The sequence below is a fragment of the Macaca nemestrina genome, chromosome 13, assembly GCF_043159975.1.
Source record: "Macaca nemestrina isolate mMacNem1 chromosome 13, mMacNem.hap1, whole genome shotgun sequence".
Classification (NCBI taxonomy): Eukaryota; Metazoa; Chordata; class Mammalia; order Primates; family Cercopithecidae; genus Macaca; species Macaca nemestrina.
The window spans coordinates 49175891-49197242 of record NC_092137.1 but is presented as its reverse complement, the minus strand read 5'-3'; the positions used below and the strand labels follow the sequence as shown (position 1 = coordinate 49197242).

At 39.8% G+C, this 21352-nt stretch overlaps 1 protein-coding gene and 1 long non-coding RNA gene across 4 annotated transcripts in view; one reads left to right on the top strand and one right to left on the bottom strand.

The window, feature by feature from the left end:
* The window catches only part of LOC105465007 (uncharacterized), a 400763-nt gene that overhangs the window by 241854 nt on the left and 137557 nt on the right, over window positions 1–21352 (bottom strand). The window lies entirely within an intron of this gene.
* The window catches only part of LOC105465008 (follicle stimulating hormone receptor), a 189238-nt gene that overhangs the window by 141564 nt on the left and 26322 nt on the right, over window positions 1–21352 (top strand). For all 3 annotated transcript variants that reach the window (XM_011713183.2, XM_011713185.2, XM_011713184.2), the window contains one exon: window positions 20258–20329. In XM_011713183.2, the coding sequence (XP_011711485.1) occupies window positions 20258–20329 (72 nt within the window). The remainder of the gene's footprint in view (window positions 1–20257; window positions 20330–21352) is intronic.

Sequence of the window (21352 nt, the reverse complement as noted above, 5' to 3'; positions counted from 1 at the left end):
CAAGTAAGGATTTGGAAGGGATTATGTCACTGTCAAGGGATTCTCCTTGATTGCTCTGAAAAATAACATATCATTGTCTTAGCCAGTTTGGGCTGCTCTAACAGACAACTGTAGCTTGTGTAGCTTAAACAATAAATCATGGTGCTGGAGGCTGGAAGCCCAAGATCAGGATGCCAGCTGGCCAGTTCTTGATAAGGGCCCTCTTCCTGGTTTGCAGATAGCCATCTTTCCATTGTATCTTCACATGGCCTTACCTTGGTGCATATACACACAGAGAGAGATCCCATGTCTCCTCCTGTTTTTGTAAGGGCATTCATCCTATCATGAGGGTCTTACCCTTATGATCTTATCTAACTCTAATTACCTTTCAAAGGCTCCACCTCTAAATATCATCACATTGAGGGTTAGATTCCAAGATATAAATTTGGGGAGGACACAAACGTTCAGTTCATAGCAGTTATGTAATTCTACACTGTACGAAATGTTTGCACATCCACTGTTATGTAAATATCCCATTAGGGAGTTGAGACTAACAGTTGTCTATCTTAAGGCTTTGACTTATTGTCCAGGGTGGACCTTTCCCAGCTGTGTACTCCTCCTCAGTGTATGGCAACTCTGCCCTCCAAAGGCACTTCTATGCAATAAATAAATAAATAAATTATATATATATAAAATTTATTATATATATAATATATACATATATAATATATATTATACATATATACATATATAATATATACATATATAATATACAATATATATAATATTGTATATATATTATATTGTATATATACAATATTAATATTGTATATATAATATACAATATATATAATATTGTATATTATATATGTAATATATATTCAGGGCTAAGACTCTAGAACTTTGAAATATTTTCCAAACTGCTTAGAGGGATCACCTAAACTCATAGGTGGTCCTCTAAATCTGAAAGATTTTGTCAGGGAAACAAAACCTAGTTAAGCTTCCATCTTACACTAGTTAGCTTGGGCTGCCACAACAAAATGCCATATGCTGAATAAATTAAACAACACAAATTAATTTCTGACAGTTCTAGAGACTGGGAAGTCCAAGAGGTACTAGCCAATTTGGTTCCTGGCTGGCAGACAACTGCCTTCTCCGTGTGTCCTCAAATAGTACAAAGAGTGACAGTGAGAAAGTAGGTTGGGTAGGGGAGATAGAGAGAGAGAGACATGGGTGGAGAGAAAGGCCAAAGAGAGACTTGAGTGAGCAAGAGTGAGTTTCTGGTGTCTTTTCTTATATAATGACAATAATCCTAACAGGTTAGAGCCCTACTCTTATGACCTCATTTAACCTTAATTACCTACCAGAAGTTCTACTTCCAAATACATTTACAGTGGGGATTAGAGTTTTAACAATTGAGTTTTGAGAGAACACAGTTCAGTCCATAGCATATCTTCCATGCTTATTTTCATCTGAGCAGCAGTCCTCACACCTTCATGATCCACAGCAGCCAGGTAGAGGTAGATGGCAACGATTTCAGATATTCTTTGGGATGATGAACTACTTGCTTCAAGACAAAGAAAAAATGCAAAATGGATGAAGGAATTCAGTGGGGACCAGTAGGATTGAGTTGTTGGTTTTGTTTCATTTTTTTTTTTTCTTAAGCCAGGATAAATGTTAATCATCACAGCCACTGAAGCAGGAGATTACAAGGGGTAGGGGTGAGTTGCTATTTGACTTGAACGTCCTAATTGCTGCACACGTGTACTTAAAAAGGTTGTTCTGAAGTTCTCTCTGTTGATGCCATTTCATGCTGCTCATTTGATGGCACAGAATTCAAGACAACTAGAAATCAGTGCTCTTCATCAATGCCTTCATGCTTCACTGAGGAACCTTAAGTGGTTAGGAAAAAAAAACTCATGAATAAAGAAATGTTCTTTAACTTGAAGAATATGCATCAAAGGATTCATCTGGCTGGATTTTTTTGAGTCAATATTGTATTTACAGGCAATATTTCTTTCTTTACTGCTCTGCCTTCCTGGAGCTGACCTTTTGTGTATGAAAGATTATCTATTGATCTGTAAATAACGTTTACACAATATTTTCTTGCCTTTGCGTCCTGTCAAAGTAATTCTCAGGCAGCTGGATGTTTCTCTTTGCTGCTCAATAAACCATAATTCCATTTTAGCAAACCTTCCACATAGTGCCGTAGGCCCCACCCCCATGCCCCACTGACAACCATCTTCCACTCAGATGTGGGCCTGTTAGACCTCATTTGATTACTGTTAATGGCTGCCACGACATCTCCTTTCTTCAGGTGGGAACAATTCCAGGAGATTCTTCACTGGGACTCCCCTTAGCAATCCGGGCTGTTTCTTTCCCAACCCTCTGCTAAGTCCCTCTCTCTCTTTTCTGTGTTCGTCCCTTAAATTTAATTTGGTAGGAGTATTAAAAGTAGCTTTTCTGGTTATAAAAGCTGAACTGCTTTTGGAGGTAGCACAGCAAAGAGACAGAGGGCAGGGAGTCAAGAGGCAGCTCAGAGTAGCAAGGAAGCACGTCAGTGCCACCTGTCTGGGCACAGGTCTCAGCTCCTTCCCTTATTAGCTGCATAAGCTTGCATAATTGGCTTAACTTTTCTTTCTGAAAAGTAGAAATCTTAACATTGCCTGCATCACTGAGTTGTGTTCATTGAGTTAAAACAAATGTTTAGACAAATGATTGACATTCAGAAAATTCACAACAAATGTTATCCATTCTTATTAAATTCCTGATCCTAACATTTACTAGTTAAGGGTGCCCATGCAAGAGACTTCATCTCTTTGTACCTCAGCTCTCTCCTCTGCTTAAAAAAAAAAAAGGAAAAAATAAAATTATGATAATTACTACCTTTTAAGACTGGTGTAGGACTAAAAGAGATACTGATTGTAAAGCTTCTGGTATATCATCCAGTCACAATAAATGTTTCTGATTTGATGATGATCATGATGATGGTGGTGATGGTAGTGATGATGTCTCTTTTCCTTTCCATTATTCCTAAGGTTTTGAAGGCCTCTTTAACTGCTTCTTTAGGACAAAATCTACTACTCAGCATTCTATCACAGAAACACATCATTCATGTTTCTCAAAAGACAAAAGGAGCCTTCTTACAGAACGCCTGACATATCCAAAAAGGTCCTTCCAACAAGCAAAACCACATTATCCTGCAGAATTCTCAAAGTTCTTAACCCTTTTATGTTTATTTTATTTTCCACACTAGTGGTCCACAAACTCCCTTGCCATCCCCATTCAAAATAATTCCAGTTTTTTACACAAACAGCTGGTTGAATAATGCCTCCCATTTTTATGTTTGTTTATAATTTAACACTTACCATCCTTTGCTGCTTTTGAACCTGAACAATCCACAGGGTAGGTGGAACACACAGCCATTTTATAGGAGATGTAAGCTGACTTGTCTATAGTCCTTGGTTATAGGGTTCTTCCGACAGGAGGATGCAATGTCCCTACAAAATGAATCCTTTTTCTACTTTTGGTGCTTAGCTGTTTTCTTCTCTATGATGTTGGAAAAAGAGCCATACTTGGACTCATTTTTAGAAGTTATGGTAGCCATGTGCATGGTGGAAAGGCCTGGTGGCTCCCCATTTCTCCTCCATCCTTTTTGAAGTGAATTGACCAATCAGTAAGTACTCATTCACTCAGCCAATCATTCAACAATCAAATACTGAGGTCATACTACACCCCAGGCTTTGTTGTAGCTGTTAGTCTCTCCAACTAAAATGTAAGCTCTATAAGGGCAGAGGCTTCATTTTTCCTGTCAAACAATATTGGATAATGTCAGGTGGTGATGGTGCTATGAAGAAAAATAAAGCAGGAAAAGTAGAGAGTCATGCTTTAGAAAGGGTGGTTGAGAAAGGATGAAAGGGATGGCTTGTATGAGATATAGGAGATATCAATGGACAGCTCTCACTTCAAGGAGCTCAGTCCTTTGGGGAGAAAAGACTATCAAACGTTAACCTCTGGAAATAGCAATATGTCTGTAGAGCTGTCACTGATCCTGAGTGACAAGACTGACCCAGTGCCTTAGGCCAGACTAGTTAGGGAAAGCTTGTTGTGGGCTTCTTGGAGGTAACACAGCTGGAACTTCAGTGACAAATATGATTTGGAAAGACATAAAAGAAGAATAAATTTCCTGTGAAAGACAGAAGTGAGTACTGTAAATGTATAGAATGAAAGAACCATGGAGATTATAAAGGATGAAAAGAAACTGAGTCCCAACTAAAAAGAAGGTGTGTACTGGGAATGAGTATGACTAGATTTGGATGGATTGGGTTGGGTAAGATTGGGAGAAAAATTAAGGCAGAGAAGTTTAGGCCTAAGGCAGTAGGAAAAAATAAGTTATAACACATTCTTGAGCAGCAGAGTGACGTAATGAGAATGATTTGGACTGTAAGTTGACCAATAGCAGGGTACAGACTATACTATAGGGAGACCTGTTAAGGGGCATGTATTGGTCAGGGTTTTCTAGAGGGACAGAACTAATACGTTAGATGTATACATAAAGGGGAGTTTATTAAGTAGTATTAACTCACACAATCACAAGGTCCTTCAATAGGCCATCTGCAAGCTGAGGAGAAAGGAAGCCAGTCTGAGTCCCAAAGCTGAAGAACTTGTAGTCTAATGTTTGAGGGCAGGAAGTATCCAGCATGGGAGAAAGATATAGCCTGGGAGGCTAAGCCAGTCTAACCTTTTCACGTTTTTCTGCCTGCTTTATATGCTGGCCATGCTAGCAGCTGATCAGATGATACCCACCCAGATTAAGGGTGGGTCTGCCTTTCCCAGCCCGCTGACTCAAATGTTAATCTCCTTTGGCAACACTTTTACAAACACACCCAAGATCAATACTTTGCATCCTTCAATCCATTCAAGTTGACACTCAATATTAACCGTCACAGGGCTGTTGACATAATCCAAGGATACAGTAATGGTGGCACCTAGAGGGATAGAAAGGCATGTTTCGATGGGGACACACTTCTAAAACAGAATCACTGGAATATGTTTTACGTCTGGGTCAGACATGTATCTAAGTGGTTGCAGCGATTTTTTTTTCCCACTCACTTTCAGTAACCCCTAAAAGCCTCTCTTCCCCCAGTACCTCCTCCTAAGCACTTCCTACACAGAGTCATCCTGCAGATATCACTCCTCGAGAATCCAGTCATCTTATACAGGACTGTGATTACAGTGAAGAAATTATTAGCCATCTCCCCGGCTGGCAGTGTTGCAAGTATCTAAGGATGTTGCCATGACTACAAGGATGTTTGGGCACAATCGAGATTTACAATTGCTTCTTTTATCAGTAATCTGTCTGGCAGAGCCAACTTTGCCTACTGTTGTCAACTCTAGGAAAATGTGGCCAGTTTTTCCTTCCAGAACACTGATGTTCAAGATGAGATTTCAGCCCAAGCATGTCATCTCCAGGAGGCAAGGACTATCTCTTGACTGTAAAGGTGGTGACAATTTTCATGCTGCTTACCCTTCCTCCCTGTTCTCCTCTAACCTGTTCAGTATGTGTTCTCCTGAAAGAAGCCCAAGTTCTTTCCATCAGCAAAGAGATCACTTGATCCATCAATTTATATCAACATATTCAGATTCTGATATTCTCCTTTCAAGAAGAATTTGCATTTTTGAAAGAGGAACCTGAAAAAGGTAATGCTAAATCCAAGAGTTGGTAGTGATGGACTCCATGGCAGGGGGACTTCCAAGAGGGAAGAAAATTTCTACAGGACCCACTCAAATAGCACATAGGTGACCACCTACTCTACCCATTTGCAGATTCGATGCACTTTTATTTTCATAGGATATGCCTTCTTACAAGGTAGTTGTATCCTTACCTCATTAATTTTGAAATAAGACCTGTCTCTCTTTCATCACCAGAAATCAGATATAAGGACAAGTCTAGAGAGGATTAGGTGAGAAGCAAGTCTCAGATTAGCCTAGTAAAGCTCAGCTCTAATTTTTTTCTTATTGCTATATCATCCTCATCAGACACCCCCCATCAACCAGTGATATACTAATCTCTTCAGGTCTCCGTTTCTTTATCTGCAAACTGAAAATAACAAAATATGCTTCAAGAGCCTAGTCAAATGAGGAAAATGGAAAATCCTCTAAGATCTACTCTAGCCCTCAAGTGCTTAGTTTCTGAACTGTGATCTTCATGAATCTGGGGCTCCCAGTATCACTGCCTGTCCTGAGATCATCATATTCGAGCCCCACATGAGGGGCCCTGTATGGAAAGAGGAAGTAATTCTGTAAGATAAGAACATTTAGCATCTTGTGGACCACTTCACTTCCCAGCTCCTCTTCCCCAGGATTCAAATGTTGAGATCATGCAGAAGCAGTGAGAAGCTTAAATCAGCTGTAAATTACTCATAAATTAAGTACAGCTAAAGTGCACCTCCTAGAGCTAAAGGACAGTCATAGATGTATCCCTGCCACCCCAGTCCCTGACAAATGAGAACCACCACCTCAGCAGAGCCTGAGAGGCACTGGATGTGGAAATGATGTTTAAGAGGCAGAAAGCACCCAGCAGTCATTAGAGCTGGCCTGGGAAGGAGAAATCCTTGGCAGGGCCTGCCTGGGGCACAAGCAGAATGACAGCTTGGACAGTGGAAACTGAAGAGACATTAGGCAAATACCCCACACCCCCATGGAAAATAAACTGCTGCCTCTTATTCCACTACTAAAGCCTCATATTGGGAGGTTTAAAAGGTATATTTGTCCTTACAGACCCTTTTAGATTTGCAATTATCCGTGGGACAGGCCACACATTAAAAGCTACCCATCTCCATGGGGATGGGCCAGAGGAGGCAGGGCAGGGCAGCAAGGGTAGTCAGGACATAGAGAGAAAGGAGAGTGTCACTCAGGTTAACTCAACCAGACTCTGCACTACTCCAGGGGGTGGGGGTGGAGGACCACGTTTTCTCCATCACTATATCCCCAGCGCAGGGAGGGAGGATTACTCATTTTTTTCTTTTATAGAAACCTGGCTGTGATCCAGATTCTTGCACCTGGTTCTCGCCCCACTCTGAAATACTTGCTGAGAGAGACCCACTTTTTCCTTGCTTCCATCTATTTGTTCATCTCTTCTACTTTATCTTTCATAACATGTGTTCTTAGGCTATAAGATCCTGGTACAGGAACGTTTTAGCTGAATTGTTCCAGCTGCCCCCAAACTGTTGATTTATCCTTCTGGGAAGGACGTTGTCTTCCCCAAGGGCAAATATGCAGGAGGAATGCATCCAGGACTCACAAGTCAGCCAGATCAGGACCAGGAAACCATGAAGTAGCTGGAGATTTCCCCACTAGATTCCACTGACATCCAATCCAGAGCAAGGGCCGTGTCCAATTTAATCTCTAGGCCCCCACAGAATACAGGGTCTGCACACAGTGACCCTTCATGAGAATGTGGGACGGAGTGGTTGAAACCTTTTTGTTTGGGTAGAGAGAGGGGAGCAGCTGCTGTTTTTAGAGAAATATCTTGGGGCGTCACAGAGTGTGAACACTGAAGTGACAAATGCTCCACAGAAGAGTATTTTCATCTTCAACAGACATCACAAAAATGTTCTGCTGTGGTTTAATCACGAGCTCACCCACAGCAAACAATCCACAAATAACATCTAGTTCAAGAGGCAGTGAGCTTTTCCCTCACCCATTTGGAATTCAAAGATAGCAGTGCTAAGAAGAGAGAGCCTGGCATGCTCGAAGGACTTGCAAGGGAAGCAACTAGGCAACCTCCCTCACAATGATCATCCATCGTGGTCTCTCTGGACAATGACCAAACCACGGGAGCCACATAGACACAGATTCATTCAGCCAGACATCAGGGATAAGCTCTTTTCTTTACAGGAAAGCCAAAGACCCAGGTTCCAGCCCTGGCCCTGCCTGTGAGAACTTGTAAGCAAGTAACAGGGCCTCCTGGGGTGATATGGTCTGGCTCTGTGTCCCCACCCAAATATCATCTTGATTTGTAATCCGAACTATAATCCCCAATGTTGGGGAGGGACCTCATGGGAAGCAGTTGAATCATGGGGGCTGCTACCCTCCATGCTGTTCTTGTGATAGTGAGCGAGTTCTCACAAGATCTGATGGTATTGTAATGGGCTTTTCGCCTTTGCTTGGCACTTCTTCTTGCTGCCACCATGTGAAGACGGCGTGTTTGCTCCCCCTTTCTCCATGACTGTAAGTTTCCTGAGGCCTCCTCAGCCCTGAGGAACTGTGAGTCAATTAAACCTCTCTCTTTTATAAGTTACCCAATCTCAGGTATTTCTTCATAGCAGCATGAGAATGGACTAATACACTGGGCCTCAAGGAAAATGGACAAAAAAAAAAAAAAACTACCTCATTTCTTAATAAAAGGTTATTGTAAAGAGAAAAGAGGAAGGAAGGGGCAAAATGAAACTGGGTGTGGGAACATGTTGAAACTTAAAAGCAATGAACAAATGCAAGCACTGCTAGTTGTATTAAGGCATTGCTGGATGATATGGGCATAAGTAACAAATCATAATGCAGAAAGCACTTTTACTTTGTATTAATTAACTAGTCTTACAAAAGACCTGTGAAATTTTTACTGGTGGCTCCATTTTACAGATAAGAAGCTTGAGGTTCAGAAATGCTGACTGAATTCCCCGAACTTACAAAATGGGATTAAGAAATTATACTGGGGTTAATGGGTGCAGCACACCAACATGGCACATGTATACATATGTAACAAACCTGCATGTTGTGCACATGTACCCTAGAACTTAAAGTATAATAATAAAAAAAAGAAAGAAATTATACTGAGGAAGAAGGCCCAGGGACACTGAGCTTACTGAGCATCTACTAGATGGCAGACTCTGAACTAAGCATTCTGTTCACACAAGTTACCTTCCAATCTTCTATAACAGTGAGGGATGCATTTTTTCCAATCTACAGATGAGGTCTTTGAAACTCAGAGATTACAGAGTTGATAGAATTGGGAACTGAAAGCAGGAATGTCAGATTCCAACCCAGTTAATCCTGCATTCCAACACAGCACAGCTAGAGAGATGTAGAATGTGGATGAAGCCAACGTCAGTGTGCCCAGTGCTCAGAGCACAATATTAACACCTTATTAATATGTTTGCCACTTGGAATTTGTGATCATCTTCTTGGGCTAAGTTGAAGTGTACCTAAGAAATAGCTTTCTAAATAATTAATATTAGAAATGAGTTGTGGGAAGGGTGTGCAAACTGTTTAAAATATTAACTCTTTTGCAACTCCCTTATGTAATTTAAAAGTAATTGCTTGCCACAAATTGGTACTTTGATTAAAGTTATTCTAACATCAGCAACCAAGAAGGTCTCAAAAGGTTGCTGCTTGGCAACTCTGTTAGCTGTGAATCTCACCTAGAGATATCTTTAGGTTTTAAAAGTTCTTATACAGCCAATGCAGTATGTTGGAAGCAACATCACCAAGAGGCAGGGAAGCCAGAGTGCCTGGGTTCAGGTTCCATCTGTTCTACTTTCTACCAGACAAGCTATAATAATTTGACCTCTCCAAGCCTCAGTTTTCTTATCTATAAAATAGAGCTTATAATAGTACCTTCTTCATAGGGTTATGGGCAGGATTAAATGACTTTAATACAGGTAAGGCATGTACAATGGTGTCTAGCTTGTAGCAATGAAATAGGTTAGTATTAACCATTATTATTTCTGGCTCAGATCTAGAGATTTTGAGCAGGTCAGTTACTCTCTCTGAGCCTTGCCTCTCTTGTCAGTAAAATGGTAATCATAAGTATGCTCACCTTAGAAGCCTACTGTAAAGTCAAATGAGATCATATGAAATACCTTTGTCAGGTATGTGCTACACAAATAATAAGGCAAGTTTATTTTCAAGTCTTTTTTTCTTAGGAGAAAAATCTGGGTCAGATTTGTGACCTCTAGGAGTGTGGTTCCTTTTCAGTTAGCAGCGTTCTGGTCTATTGCCACTTTAGCCAGCCTCTCACTCAGTCCAAATTCAGACACTGGTCACTGTGTTCCCCAAGCTGGAGGGGGCAGCTATGAAACTTTCTGCATGATCTTTTTAAAGTTCCTCTTTCAACCTAAGTGAAGGAGCAAGCAGCCCCCACCCTTTCCATGGTACAGGAATAGGAAAGGAAAAATCTGCAGCTTTCTCCAGAAACCCTTCTCACAAAGTCTCTCCCCGAATTTAACTCTCCACACTGTCCAATGTGCATGAGAGGTTAAGAATTCTGTAAATGGTTTCCAGAAACCTGGAATGTGACATTTCTTCTACCGTTGTGTCTCAGGGAAAACTCCAACTATGACATTGGCTACACTGAGCTCTGCCTTAGCCACAGAGGTACCCTATAGCTTGCTCCAAGTTAAAAGCACAAACAACATCAATAGTGACAGCTACACGGTAGCCCATCACAAACTTTCATTTATTTATTTTTTTACATTCAAGTCAGGCCTATTTTCTCAAAGATTTCTCCTAGGTTTAGTTCCCTTTTGACTTAGTTTGCCATGATTCTTGTTACCGTAATCTGGTTATATGTAGAAGTTAATTGTTGGACTAGGGGTAGGAAACTGACCTTGTGACTGATACCATTTACAACCCTAGCGTAGTTATACAGAGTCCCTTGCTTTACCTCCCCTAGTTATAATCTAAGAGGTCCGTCCTAAAATGTGCAAACTTGCTGGTGGAGAGTAAACCAAAGTTCACTGGACATAGTCTGCCCTTTTACCAATACAGTTCTGATTTTGTGTATTGTGAACTTTCTGATATACATCATGGTAGAAGAATGGAGTGTGCTGACTGATGGAACACTCTTCCTAAGAGAGAGTTTACCAACCATGTCCTAATAGAATACCCTTTTTAAAGAATTAGTCTACAGTAAAAGAAGTTGGCATGAATGCTTTAGCTTTTAGCAGAGCTTCCAAGGTTGAACTAGGAAACACCAAACTCATGATATACTATATAATGAAGTGGGAGTCCAAAGTCACTATGTCTGGGGAAAGCAAGCATACTATTTCCTTCTCTTGGAAATTTATAATAAATAATATCATGGTGAAGTCTCTGAGAATCCTGCAGGAAAGAAGCTGCTTAATTAACGTTATTAACTTATTAACCCAGAATTCCCCAAACGTATTTGAGCATTGTAGCATTTCATCCATAAACAAAGTGTTTGTACTTCTGGAAATACCGTTTCTAGAGAAATGCTCAGTTTCTAAGTTGGAAGGCATCGTAGAGGTTACGGAGGCCAAGGCCTTCCTAAACCCTTCAATACAGTTACTTGGACATAGTAACTCTATGGTTGCATAGATAGGGAACCACATGCTTATCAGTACAATCAATTTCTTCTTGGGCAACTCTCATAATGAATTAGAATCTGTCTTTAAGGTAAGACAACAATAAGCACCCACATATTACATTAAGAAAGATCTAAATTCAGCCTCTAGCTCTGCTTCTCCTTATGTGGCTTTGAGAAAGCTACTGGACTTCTGTCAGCTGAGCATCCTCAACTCTAATATGAGGATGGTAACGGTACCTGTCTCCTAAGGTAATGGAGAGGAATACATTAAATAATCAATAGTAAGTGCTTGGTGCAGTACCTGGTACATAGGAAGTATTCAATAAATGTTGACCATTATTATTATGAATCCCATATCCACTTTCCAGAACAGAACAGCACATATCTATTACCATTTCCACCCATTTCCACCTGGCAGCTCTTCAGAATCACAGGCTTCTCTTCCCAAGCAAAGTATCCTATGCACTGGACAGTACGATCTTGACTCCTCACCCCATCAGTGAACAAACACACAAACAAAGCATATGTCTCCAAATAAGTTTATTGATAAAGTAGATACACATATGACTGCAGTCTTGTGTGCATTACCATACACAAAAATATTTTAAAGAATGAAATCAAGATGAATAATATGCTTCGACATTTTCATCTTCTCTTATATACCATTTCACATAGCACAAAAGCCTGTTGTGCTCTCACTAAATATAATAACAATATTTTAGAGAAAGAAATTTCATGGGATGTGCTTCATTATTGTTTTAATCCTTAGTTTTAGAGGTCATTGTAATATTAGATTTTAACAGCTGTCAAAGCTGAGAACAAAACTTCACTAAAATAGGTAGATCCAATGGAAGAACAGCTCTATACATATACTCACTGAGTCATCAAACGTAGTGTTTATACCCCTTTTATGCAAATACTTTTGTAAAATTCAGCTAGTATATTTTTTCCCTAACGTCAGTCAGATGTTCTGGCTGTCGTTAGGGAAAAAATACACTAACTGAATTTTACTAGTACCTGGAAACTACCTGGAAAATGTTGAATTTTTTATATTTTTAATGAAAGCATTCAAAACTCCATGAAAAACAAACTGGTTAGAAAATTGCATTTCCTTATGTTTAAAATATATACTATGAGAGTTCTCATACATAATGGCATTCATCACTTTCAGCAACAAACTAACAATTTCCACACATTTTTCCCAATGCTTTATCCATAGCACAGATTTTTTTTCGAACCCTATTGCCTTCCTCCTCATTAATATATCACCTTTCACTTAACAAGACAAATCAAGTGTGTCTAATTAGAAAATATCTGCTTTGTACCATTATTTCTGACAGCCATTTGTCATAGAAAAACTCAACAAATTTAGATCACTTGTCTTTTTGTAAAAAAAAAAAAAAAAAAATGTGTAAGTCATCTTTAATTTATCAACGCTGGGTAGTAATTTTCGTTAACTTCAACAAACCTCTAAGTGATAGTATGATCCTGATCAGAAAAGCCAGGAGCCAGAGGCTAAACAGAGTGAGACAGGTAAAAAGGTTGATCCAGGTAGGTTTATCAGAAGAAAGCAGAAGGCAATTAGAGAACAAGGGCAGGAGGAATCTGGGAAAGTCCACTGTGGCTTCCATGTTTTCAGCAGAGCTCAAGGAGTCTCAGGTAGAAGGTAACAGACCAGCCCACTCAAGTGTCATGTAGGTCCCCCAGGGACTCAGATAAGGAAACAGCATTTCGGCACCCAAGAGAACTAGGGAGATATAAGACATGACCCAGTTCCTAGTGGATGGAGGAAATCAGAGTCTCAGATATGGCGACTGGAATATAAGGCTGGAGCATGACCACAGCAGTAACAGTTCCTGGACGTGGGGCTAAGTTTTCCTACAAGGTAAATCTTATTTCCCTGTGTAAAATATAAGAGATCTGAGCCCTGGGGACTTCAACAAACCCCTAAGGCTACACCTCTTAAAAAATGGTAAGGCCAGGAGAACTTGAAACCAGACCATCTGGCACCAGAGCTATAATCTTTGAAGCTATGCTATATGCCCTGCTCAAAAACAGAGGCTGATTGCAAATGTAGGATGCTAGGTCAGAACAGAATCTGTAGCCAAGCCGATAGGACTGACCTCTAGGAAATGTTACCCTTGAGCTCCTTAAATTTCCCCTGATTACTACGGAGTTTGGTTTCCATGGAGACTGAGACAAAGAGTTCCAGTTAAATATGAGAATTAAATAGTTCTAGTTTTGAAAATACGAGATTGAAAAGGCACGAAACCAGGCTCTCCTACTATCTCACATAATTTCTTAAACAAAATCATTTTATAGAGAGAAACTGAGACTCTAAAAAGATAAGTGAACTGTTTGGTATTATCCAGTAGCTAGGGAGACCACTGGAACCCTGGGTCTCTAAACCTTACATTGAAGACTTTTTTCATACACCTTCTTACATGCTCTGCCATGTAACTCCACGATTCTGTGATGCTATACCTAGCCCAATGTTTATTTAATGATTCAGAAAGCATATGTTAGCATCTTTTATTATGTTGTATATAGACATACAAATTCCCAGTTAAGAAGGATCTGTAATTAATAGAAATATCAGTATTAGCTAGCCTCGTAAAGTAGGGAGTCTTCATATACAGTTGATCCTCATTATTTGCAGATTCTGTATTTGCTAAGTAATCTACTGCTAAAATGTATTTGCAACCCAAAATCAATACTTGAAACACTTTTGCATTATTCTTGGACATGTGCTTGTGCAGAAAGACAAAAATTTCAGTGTCTTGACATAGGTTCCCAACTGAGGTTGAACGACTTCGCATCCTGCCGCCTTGTTTCAGCTGTCATGCTGAAAAGCAGGTGTCCTTTGCATGGTCTATCTAGGACCTTTTATCTCCATGTTTGTGCTTTTTGTTGGTGATGTCATTGTTTAAAATGGCCTCCATGTGTAGTGCTGAAGTGCTGTCTAGGGTTCCTAACTTCAAGAAGGCTGTGATGTGCCGAAAATATATGTGTTAGATAAGCTTCCTTCAGACACAAGTTATATACTCCAGAACATGAGTTGTGTTAATGAATCAACAAGTATTAAATAAGGTGCCTTTGAATAGAAACACACATAAAACCAGGTTGTATATTGATCAAGCCACGACAAAAATTTTGCCACCAAAGGCTCATAGGAATCGAACCCTGAATTTCCCATGGGGCCAGTGATTCACTAATTCCGTGTTTGAGGTGACTTTTAGAACATACTGCTGTGGATAATGAGAATCAACTGTATATAATTAAGCTCAGCCCGCTCTTTCTAGTCTTATCCATCATTGCCGTAACTTCTCTCAGAATGGTCAGGAGGAAGGAGTCAACTTCAACTCTATGAAACAGACTTTAAAAATGTAATTAAAAATGTAAAAGAATAAAAGAATCAAATGGCTTAAAAGCAAACAAATCCTGTATCATAGGAAACCAATTAGTAGGTAGAGAAAAGAGTTCACTTCAAACCCTCAGCCTTGGTTACTGGGAAATGTGCTTTGGCAAAAAGGATAAACTGGACATGCAACTGGCAGCATCCTCTCCCTTAATCAAATTTGCCTGAAGCATCTCAATGATCTATTCAAGCCATAGCATGAACTCTGTGGCTGAACTTAAGTCCTAGACTAAGAGAGAGCTGTTTCACACAGTCTCAGAATTGATCATTCCATGCCATGGTAGATTTGGTATGGAACAGAGGTTAAAAAAAAAAAAAAAAAACATGTATTCTTGGTTGACATATGTGATAAGACAGGATGTCTTGTCCTTTTTCCTGGCTTACTTTTCTTACTCCAGTAGTTTAAGTATTCATCTCCACAGTTGGTTCTCAACCACCATCAGTTTGGTCTGATTACTGCTGTGAAGTCCTGAGGTGATGGGCTGGTGAAAACATGGGCCACCTCTGCTCAGGGAACCCTCAAGTATTCTTGCTTCCCCTTGCAACTTCATGAAGTGGCTTCTAATGCTTGCCCATCAAGCCCATGGCTTATTTACCATGCTTTTTTACCTAGCTTTAAATTTTCTGGAATCCTGCCTCCTCCCTGCCTTTTAATTTTATTTTTCTCTGCTTCCCGTCCTTTCATCCACCTTGTGTCGTCTGGATATGCACAGTTGCTACTCTTAGTTTAGGCCAAAAGGCTCTGTACTTTCTAAGACACCTGACTTTTTTCCTCTTCCTATAAGCAGTTCTTGGATACTCCAGCCCATATTGTTCCTCCAGCCCCTTCTCTGAACTCATAAGGCATTCACAATCAGTAGCATACAGTTTGCCACTAGACCATTCTGAGTGTTTCACCTGTGCTAGTCTTAACGCACTCACAAACTCCCTGAAACCAGCACATTGTCTCTGGCTTCCTCCTTGGATAAAATAGAGATTTTATTGGAAGGATGGCACATAGTCCAGTGCAACACAAGCAAACACAGACCCTGTTAACTCAAGAAAAAATAAGAGCCCATCAACACTACTGAAGCTTAATAAAAGCATTAATGATGTTTAGGACAACGAGCCTCAGAGTCTCAGGGTCACCTGTTTATGAAAGGCAAGCATATTATCCTATGGCACAATAGGTGAGAATGGTTCCCAGCAATTACAGGACCCCACTAAGTTTATCCTGATGGGAGAGAAGCTCACTTTAATTATTACAACCTAAAGATTAAGGACAATCAGACATGAAAGACACTAACACCAGCTTAGAATGTAAAACCGACTGTAGAGAGGGAAAACTCTGAGTCAGTTACCTTTCCTTAAAAGACCCACTGGCAGAACTTAAATTCACTGACATTTTACCCTCAGGCCTTTAACTGTTTTTTGAAGATAAACCACGGTTGAGTGAATCAAAATAATTTTGCAGCAAACAGTCATTTGACAAAAGCAAACCCATTGAGACATACAGTTCCTAGCTGATTACCCACTTCCAGCCTCCATCAGACATGAATTTATTGATCAGAGGAGAAAAATGAATTGAAAACTAAGTGTTCATCCGAACTCCATTTCCTGTATTATCTTGGGGTTATAGAGAGTCTCAGCTACAGAATTATCACCAATAATCCATCTCACTTGATGGTCACTAGATCTTTTTAAGTGCCTTAAACTCAGCACTACTGGAATAATTTTAGTCATTTTTTGCAGTGTGTTTTCTTTCCTATAAAGACCAAAGATCTCAATGTGCATCTACAGATATCTATAGATATTCCATAAGTACAGTGGCTACGGAAGCTCATGCAATTGATGTTAAATGATGCACTTGTAACTTTATTATTGAGCAATCATGAATTCTTCATTCTTTCAATTATATGAAACTTATTCATTCACTAAGAGAGATGGGGAAGTTGCTAACCATATAACGTTGAATGAGTAAGCTGTAATAAACATAGGCAGTGAATAATTCCTTGTGAGTTCATCTCTTGACAACACATAGCATATTACCTGGCATAAAGAGCTTGGCAAACACTGAGCACATTATATGCGTCAACTACTGTGCCAACATTGGGTTTTCAGGAAAACCATGAATCTTGCCCTCATATGATTCACAATCTGGTTGAAGAGGCAGACATTGGATAAATAACACAAAATAATATATGGCTCAGAGTTTTGAGGAGTGCTAAAACAGATGCAGTCATATTGAGAATAAATCAGGAGCCCTAATTTAGATTAGAATATATGGAGCTCCTCTCTGAAGAAATGACATGTGTAACTAAACTCTGAAGGGTGAGTTGAAGTTGGCCAGGTGAAGAATGGATGGTTAGCCTTCTAGAGAAAGTACATGCAAATATCTGGAGAAAGGAAAGAACTTAATATAGTTGAGGAACTGAGAGGAAGCCACAGGGGCTAAAACACACTGGAGAAATCGCATAATATAAAGGTGCAAGAGTAGGCAGTAAGGAGTATAAATTTTACTCTAAGTTTTATGGGAAAGAACTAAAGCCTTAACAGCAAAGAAGTAAAACAATCTGATTTACATTTTTGAAAAGAATGCCCAGAGCCCTCTATGGAGAATGCATTGGAAAAGAAGAGGAGGATAATATTGCAGACATTCAGAGGGTCTTTTGGGAATGGTGTCAGTGGAGATGGACAAAACTGCATAGAGCCAAGACATATTTTGGAAATGGAATCTAAGAGGACTTTGAGATGGGCTGGATATCGGAACGTGAGAAAGAAGAAGCCAAGCCAACTTTAACTGTCAAATTAAAATTGATGGATGGCAATTCTATCTATGGAGAATAATTGCGAAGAAGCCATTTGGTGGAGATGATAATGGGGGGAACAAGTTTAGTTGGCTATGTCAATGAGACATTCAGGAGGATATGCAAAGTAAGCTTTAATTAGCAATAGACTAGCGAGGTCAGAGAGCAAGTATGAATCTAGGAGTCACAATATTGATACTACTTAAAATCACAGGAAGCAAGATCTATGTAGTGAGACTATAGAGAAGATAAACAAAAGGCCCAGACTACAAATAGAGGAAAAGGAATCAACAAAGAATGCTAAAAAGGAGTAATAGGAGAAGGAGCAGAAACAAAAGAGTGCAAAATGACAGAAACCAATAGAAAAGAGTCTGGAAAAAAATACTAAATGATCCAGAGAGGCTAATAAAGTGACTGTTTAAAGTTTAAAGTGTTTGTTACATTTGGTAGTTAGTGAGTTTGTAGACTTTGGCATGACGATCACAGTTTCAGTTACGAGTTATGGGATGAAAATAGATTGGAGCAGGTTGAAGATCAATGGGATATGAGAAAATGAAGACAGCCTGTGCAGACAACTCTTTCTAGAAGCTTTGCTGTGAAAGAAGAAAGAGAAATAGGGAGTTAGGCTAAGTGAAAGAAGCCAGACCCAAAAGTTGCACTCTAGATGATTCCACTGATAGAGACAGAGCAAGAGGGTGAATAGAAAGCTCCACCAATTGTCTCCCGTGCAAAGACACCAAATTAACAGCTCTCTACACAGGAAAAAAAAAAAAAAAAAAAAAAAAAAACCTTCATGAGAACTAAAAATAAAGTGAGCACTCACAGTACCTGGTTTTAACTTCCTATCACTGAAAGAGGCACTGAAGATAGAAAAGACAGTCCTGAATCACTGACACCACCCCTCCCCACTGCCCGGGCAGTGGCTGTGTGGTGTGGACAGCATCTTTGGGCTGTAGTGGGGGACATCGTAGATGATTCCATTGAAGTAACATTTTGGAAAAGGCAAAATTATAGAAACAGAAAACTGATCGGTGGTTGCCAGGGATATGAAGTAGATGAAGAGATGAACTACAAAGGGGAAATACAAGGGAATTTAGAAAGTGGTGGCACTATTCTATGTCTGTATTGAGCTCATGGTTACAGAGCTATATGTATTTGTCTTACTCTCATGGACCTCTACACTGAAAAAGAGTTTATTTTTCTGTATATAATTTTTCAGCACATTAACAACACAACAAATCCTTCAGAAAAGAACCTCTTTTCCTGGATAAAAAGCAGAAGGAGACCAACTCAAGGTCTGTTGAAGTAATTAAAAGAATTGCCCAAGACAGCTTCTATGTGGACATTAGGGAATCAAGAGAGGAAAAAAGAAAAAACAAATCTGAGAACCATCACTGAGAACCCACAGACTGCATTCACTTCCTCTCTAAATACAAAGGCAGAGAACAAGGCACCAAATCTTCTTGAGTCATAAACCCAAAAGGACATATGGCCCTTCACAATGATGAATATATCAATGAGGGTTCTTTAGGTTGCATGCAACTATCACCACCTTCAGCTTAAGTCACATACGGAAAAGGGAAATGGGAGTAGAGAGGTAGTATAAGGATTTCAGGTAACTCACAGGAGTGAGGGAAATGACAAAGAACAATGTGTCCAATAATTCGTGTGTGCCTCTAAAAACCCTCACCATTCTTGTGGCAGCCAGTTCCACCCAAATTTCATCCAACTTCATTCAAGTGCAACTGGATGACACCCAGCCTATCTTTGTAGACCTCTCACTTCCTACTCTGGGGCTTCTCGGGCACCACTGTGAGAGATGCCCATCAGGAACTCACTGGGTGCTTACAAATGTGCAAGCCATAAGTGAGGAATTAACACCATAGGATCACCTTTCACCAATAGGAAATAGGAATTCTATGGACACATCCTTCCCTCACTACTCTCCCTCACTCAGATCAACAGTTCTGAGGTCCATTTTTTAAACATCCTAAATCAAGTCCTTGGGATTAGGAACTAATCACCAGTAGCGGTAGTATTGCTTAGCTTCACCTCCTTCCAGTTTCACTCCCTGTCCTGAATGCTCTGAAAACATGCTATCAACTATATTATCAATAGCTAGCCTTCTTCTTCTCAGGTTCTGCTTCCTGGGGAAGCCAGGCCAATACAGCCAGACCTTGGGAAGGATCCAGGGTAGGTCTGAAATTTTCAGCTGTAGAAATTTAATACCACCTCTTAAGGATAATGACAGCAGAAGCTCTAACCAATCTCTAACCACTTCCCAGGAGAGAGTCTGATTGGCCCAACTTAGGTCACATGCATACCCTAGGGTCATAGGGCATGGAATCCCATGCTGTAATCCCAAGAGAATCACTTTGAGTGGAGAAGGGAGTTTTCCAACAAGTAGGATGAAATAAGGGAAAATTTAAGAAATGTTGTTACTAGTTGGAAGTTGCTTTAGGGTCAGATTAACTTATCAATCTTTACTTTTTTTTTAATGTATACTGTGGCATCCTAATCCTCTTGTGACAGAAGTGTAAGTTTCTTTTCTCTAAGGAATCAACAGCTTTTAAGACCCTGGAATGAACCTTAAAATAGAAAACATGAGCATAATTCAGGTATATATGGGCTTTTCTCATAGGTTTTTTCTGATGGTTCAAAATTGATATTTTTTTTCTGGAAAGTTCATGCTCTAACAAGTTGTTAGAGCCATTCATTTTCACTAACTCTCATTTTGTTTCTCTCTAGGTTAATATCCAACACAGGTATTAAGCACCTTCCAGATGTTCACAAGATTCATTCTTTCCAAAAGGTTTTACTGTAAGTTTTTTCCTTGAGCGACTACCAACTGTTTACTCAGTATCTGTCTTGCCCAACGGCCATCTGGGTCTTTAATATGCATTGTGTCGTCTACAACCTCCAAAGGCATTGCTCTGAGTTAGCAAAGATAGGGAGGCCAGAAGTGAGGTCTTTGATTTTACCTGCAGGCCAGTCAGTATCAGTTTGGAGGAAGTTGACAGACCCCTCAATAAGAGTATTGTTCACAAAACCAGCATATAGCAAAATCAAAAAGTTGCTCATTTTTTCACTATTTGGTGCTTTAATTACTGCCCTCCACACACATACACAACAACCCCTCTATGCCAGCATCCTATCCTCTCCTTTCTAGAATTTCTATGCTGCCCTGGGCACAAAGAAACTATCTAACACATTCACATTAAAGAGTTAATGACAGGTTGTGTTTGCCTTTTCCCAAGGTATTTGTATTTTGAAAAAGAAAGAGGAAAGGTAGCATATAATGGCAATTATTTCCAATAGTGAAATTGTAAGAATATGGACAGATCCAAAAGGAAGAGATGCGGAAGGGGTGTAAGGAGTTAGGAGAGAGGAAGGAGCTAAGCAGGGAGGGAGAAGAGAAAGAAGAAAATACGAAAATCTTTCAGAATTTCTCAAATTGTTCCAAGCTGTTCACTACATTACTTCTACAGCTGTTACTTCCATATTTACTTCTACATGTTAGATCAGACCTAACAGGGAAGATTGATGGGGGAAATAAGGAATACAAACAGAAAATGAGACTTTCCTCATCTTTCATTCAGAAAAATAAAAATCAATGATAAAACCATTCGGAGACCCAAGGAAAATAGTCAGAAGGAAACTAGTTGTAAGAAGGGGGTTGACATGAGGAGAAGGCCCAACTAAGATAACCAAAGAAGTTAGACAGGAGGTGAAAGGTCAACTTAAGTGTTGTTACATTAAGGTGAAATTATTTAAGAAAACCTTCAGAAGAAAAAAGTGGGCCACACACAGTGGCCAATGGCTATAATCCAGCACTGTGGGAAG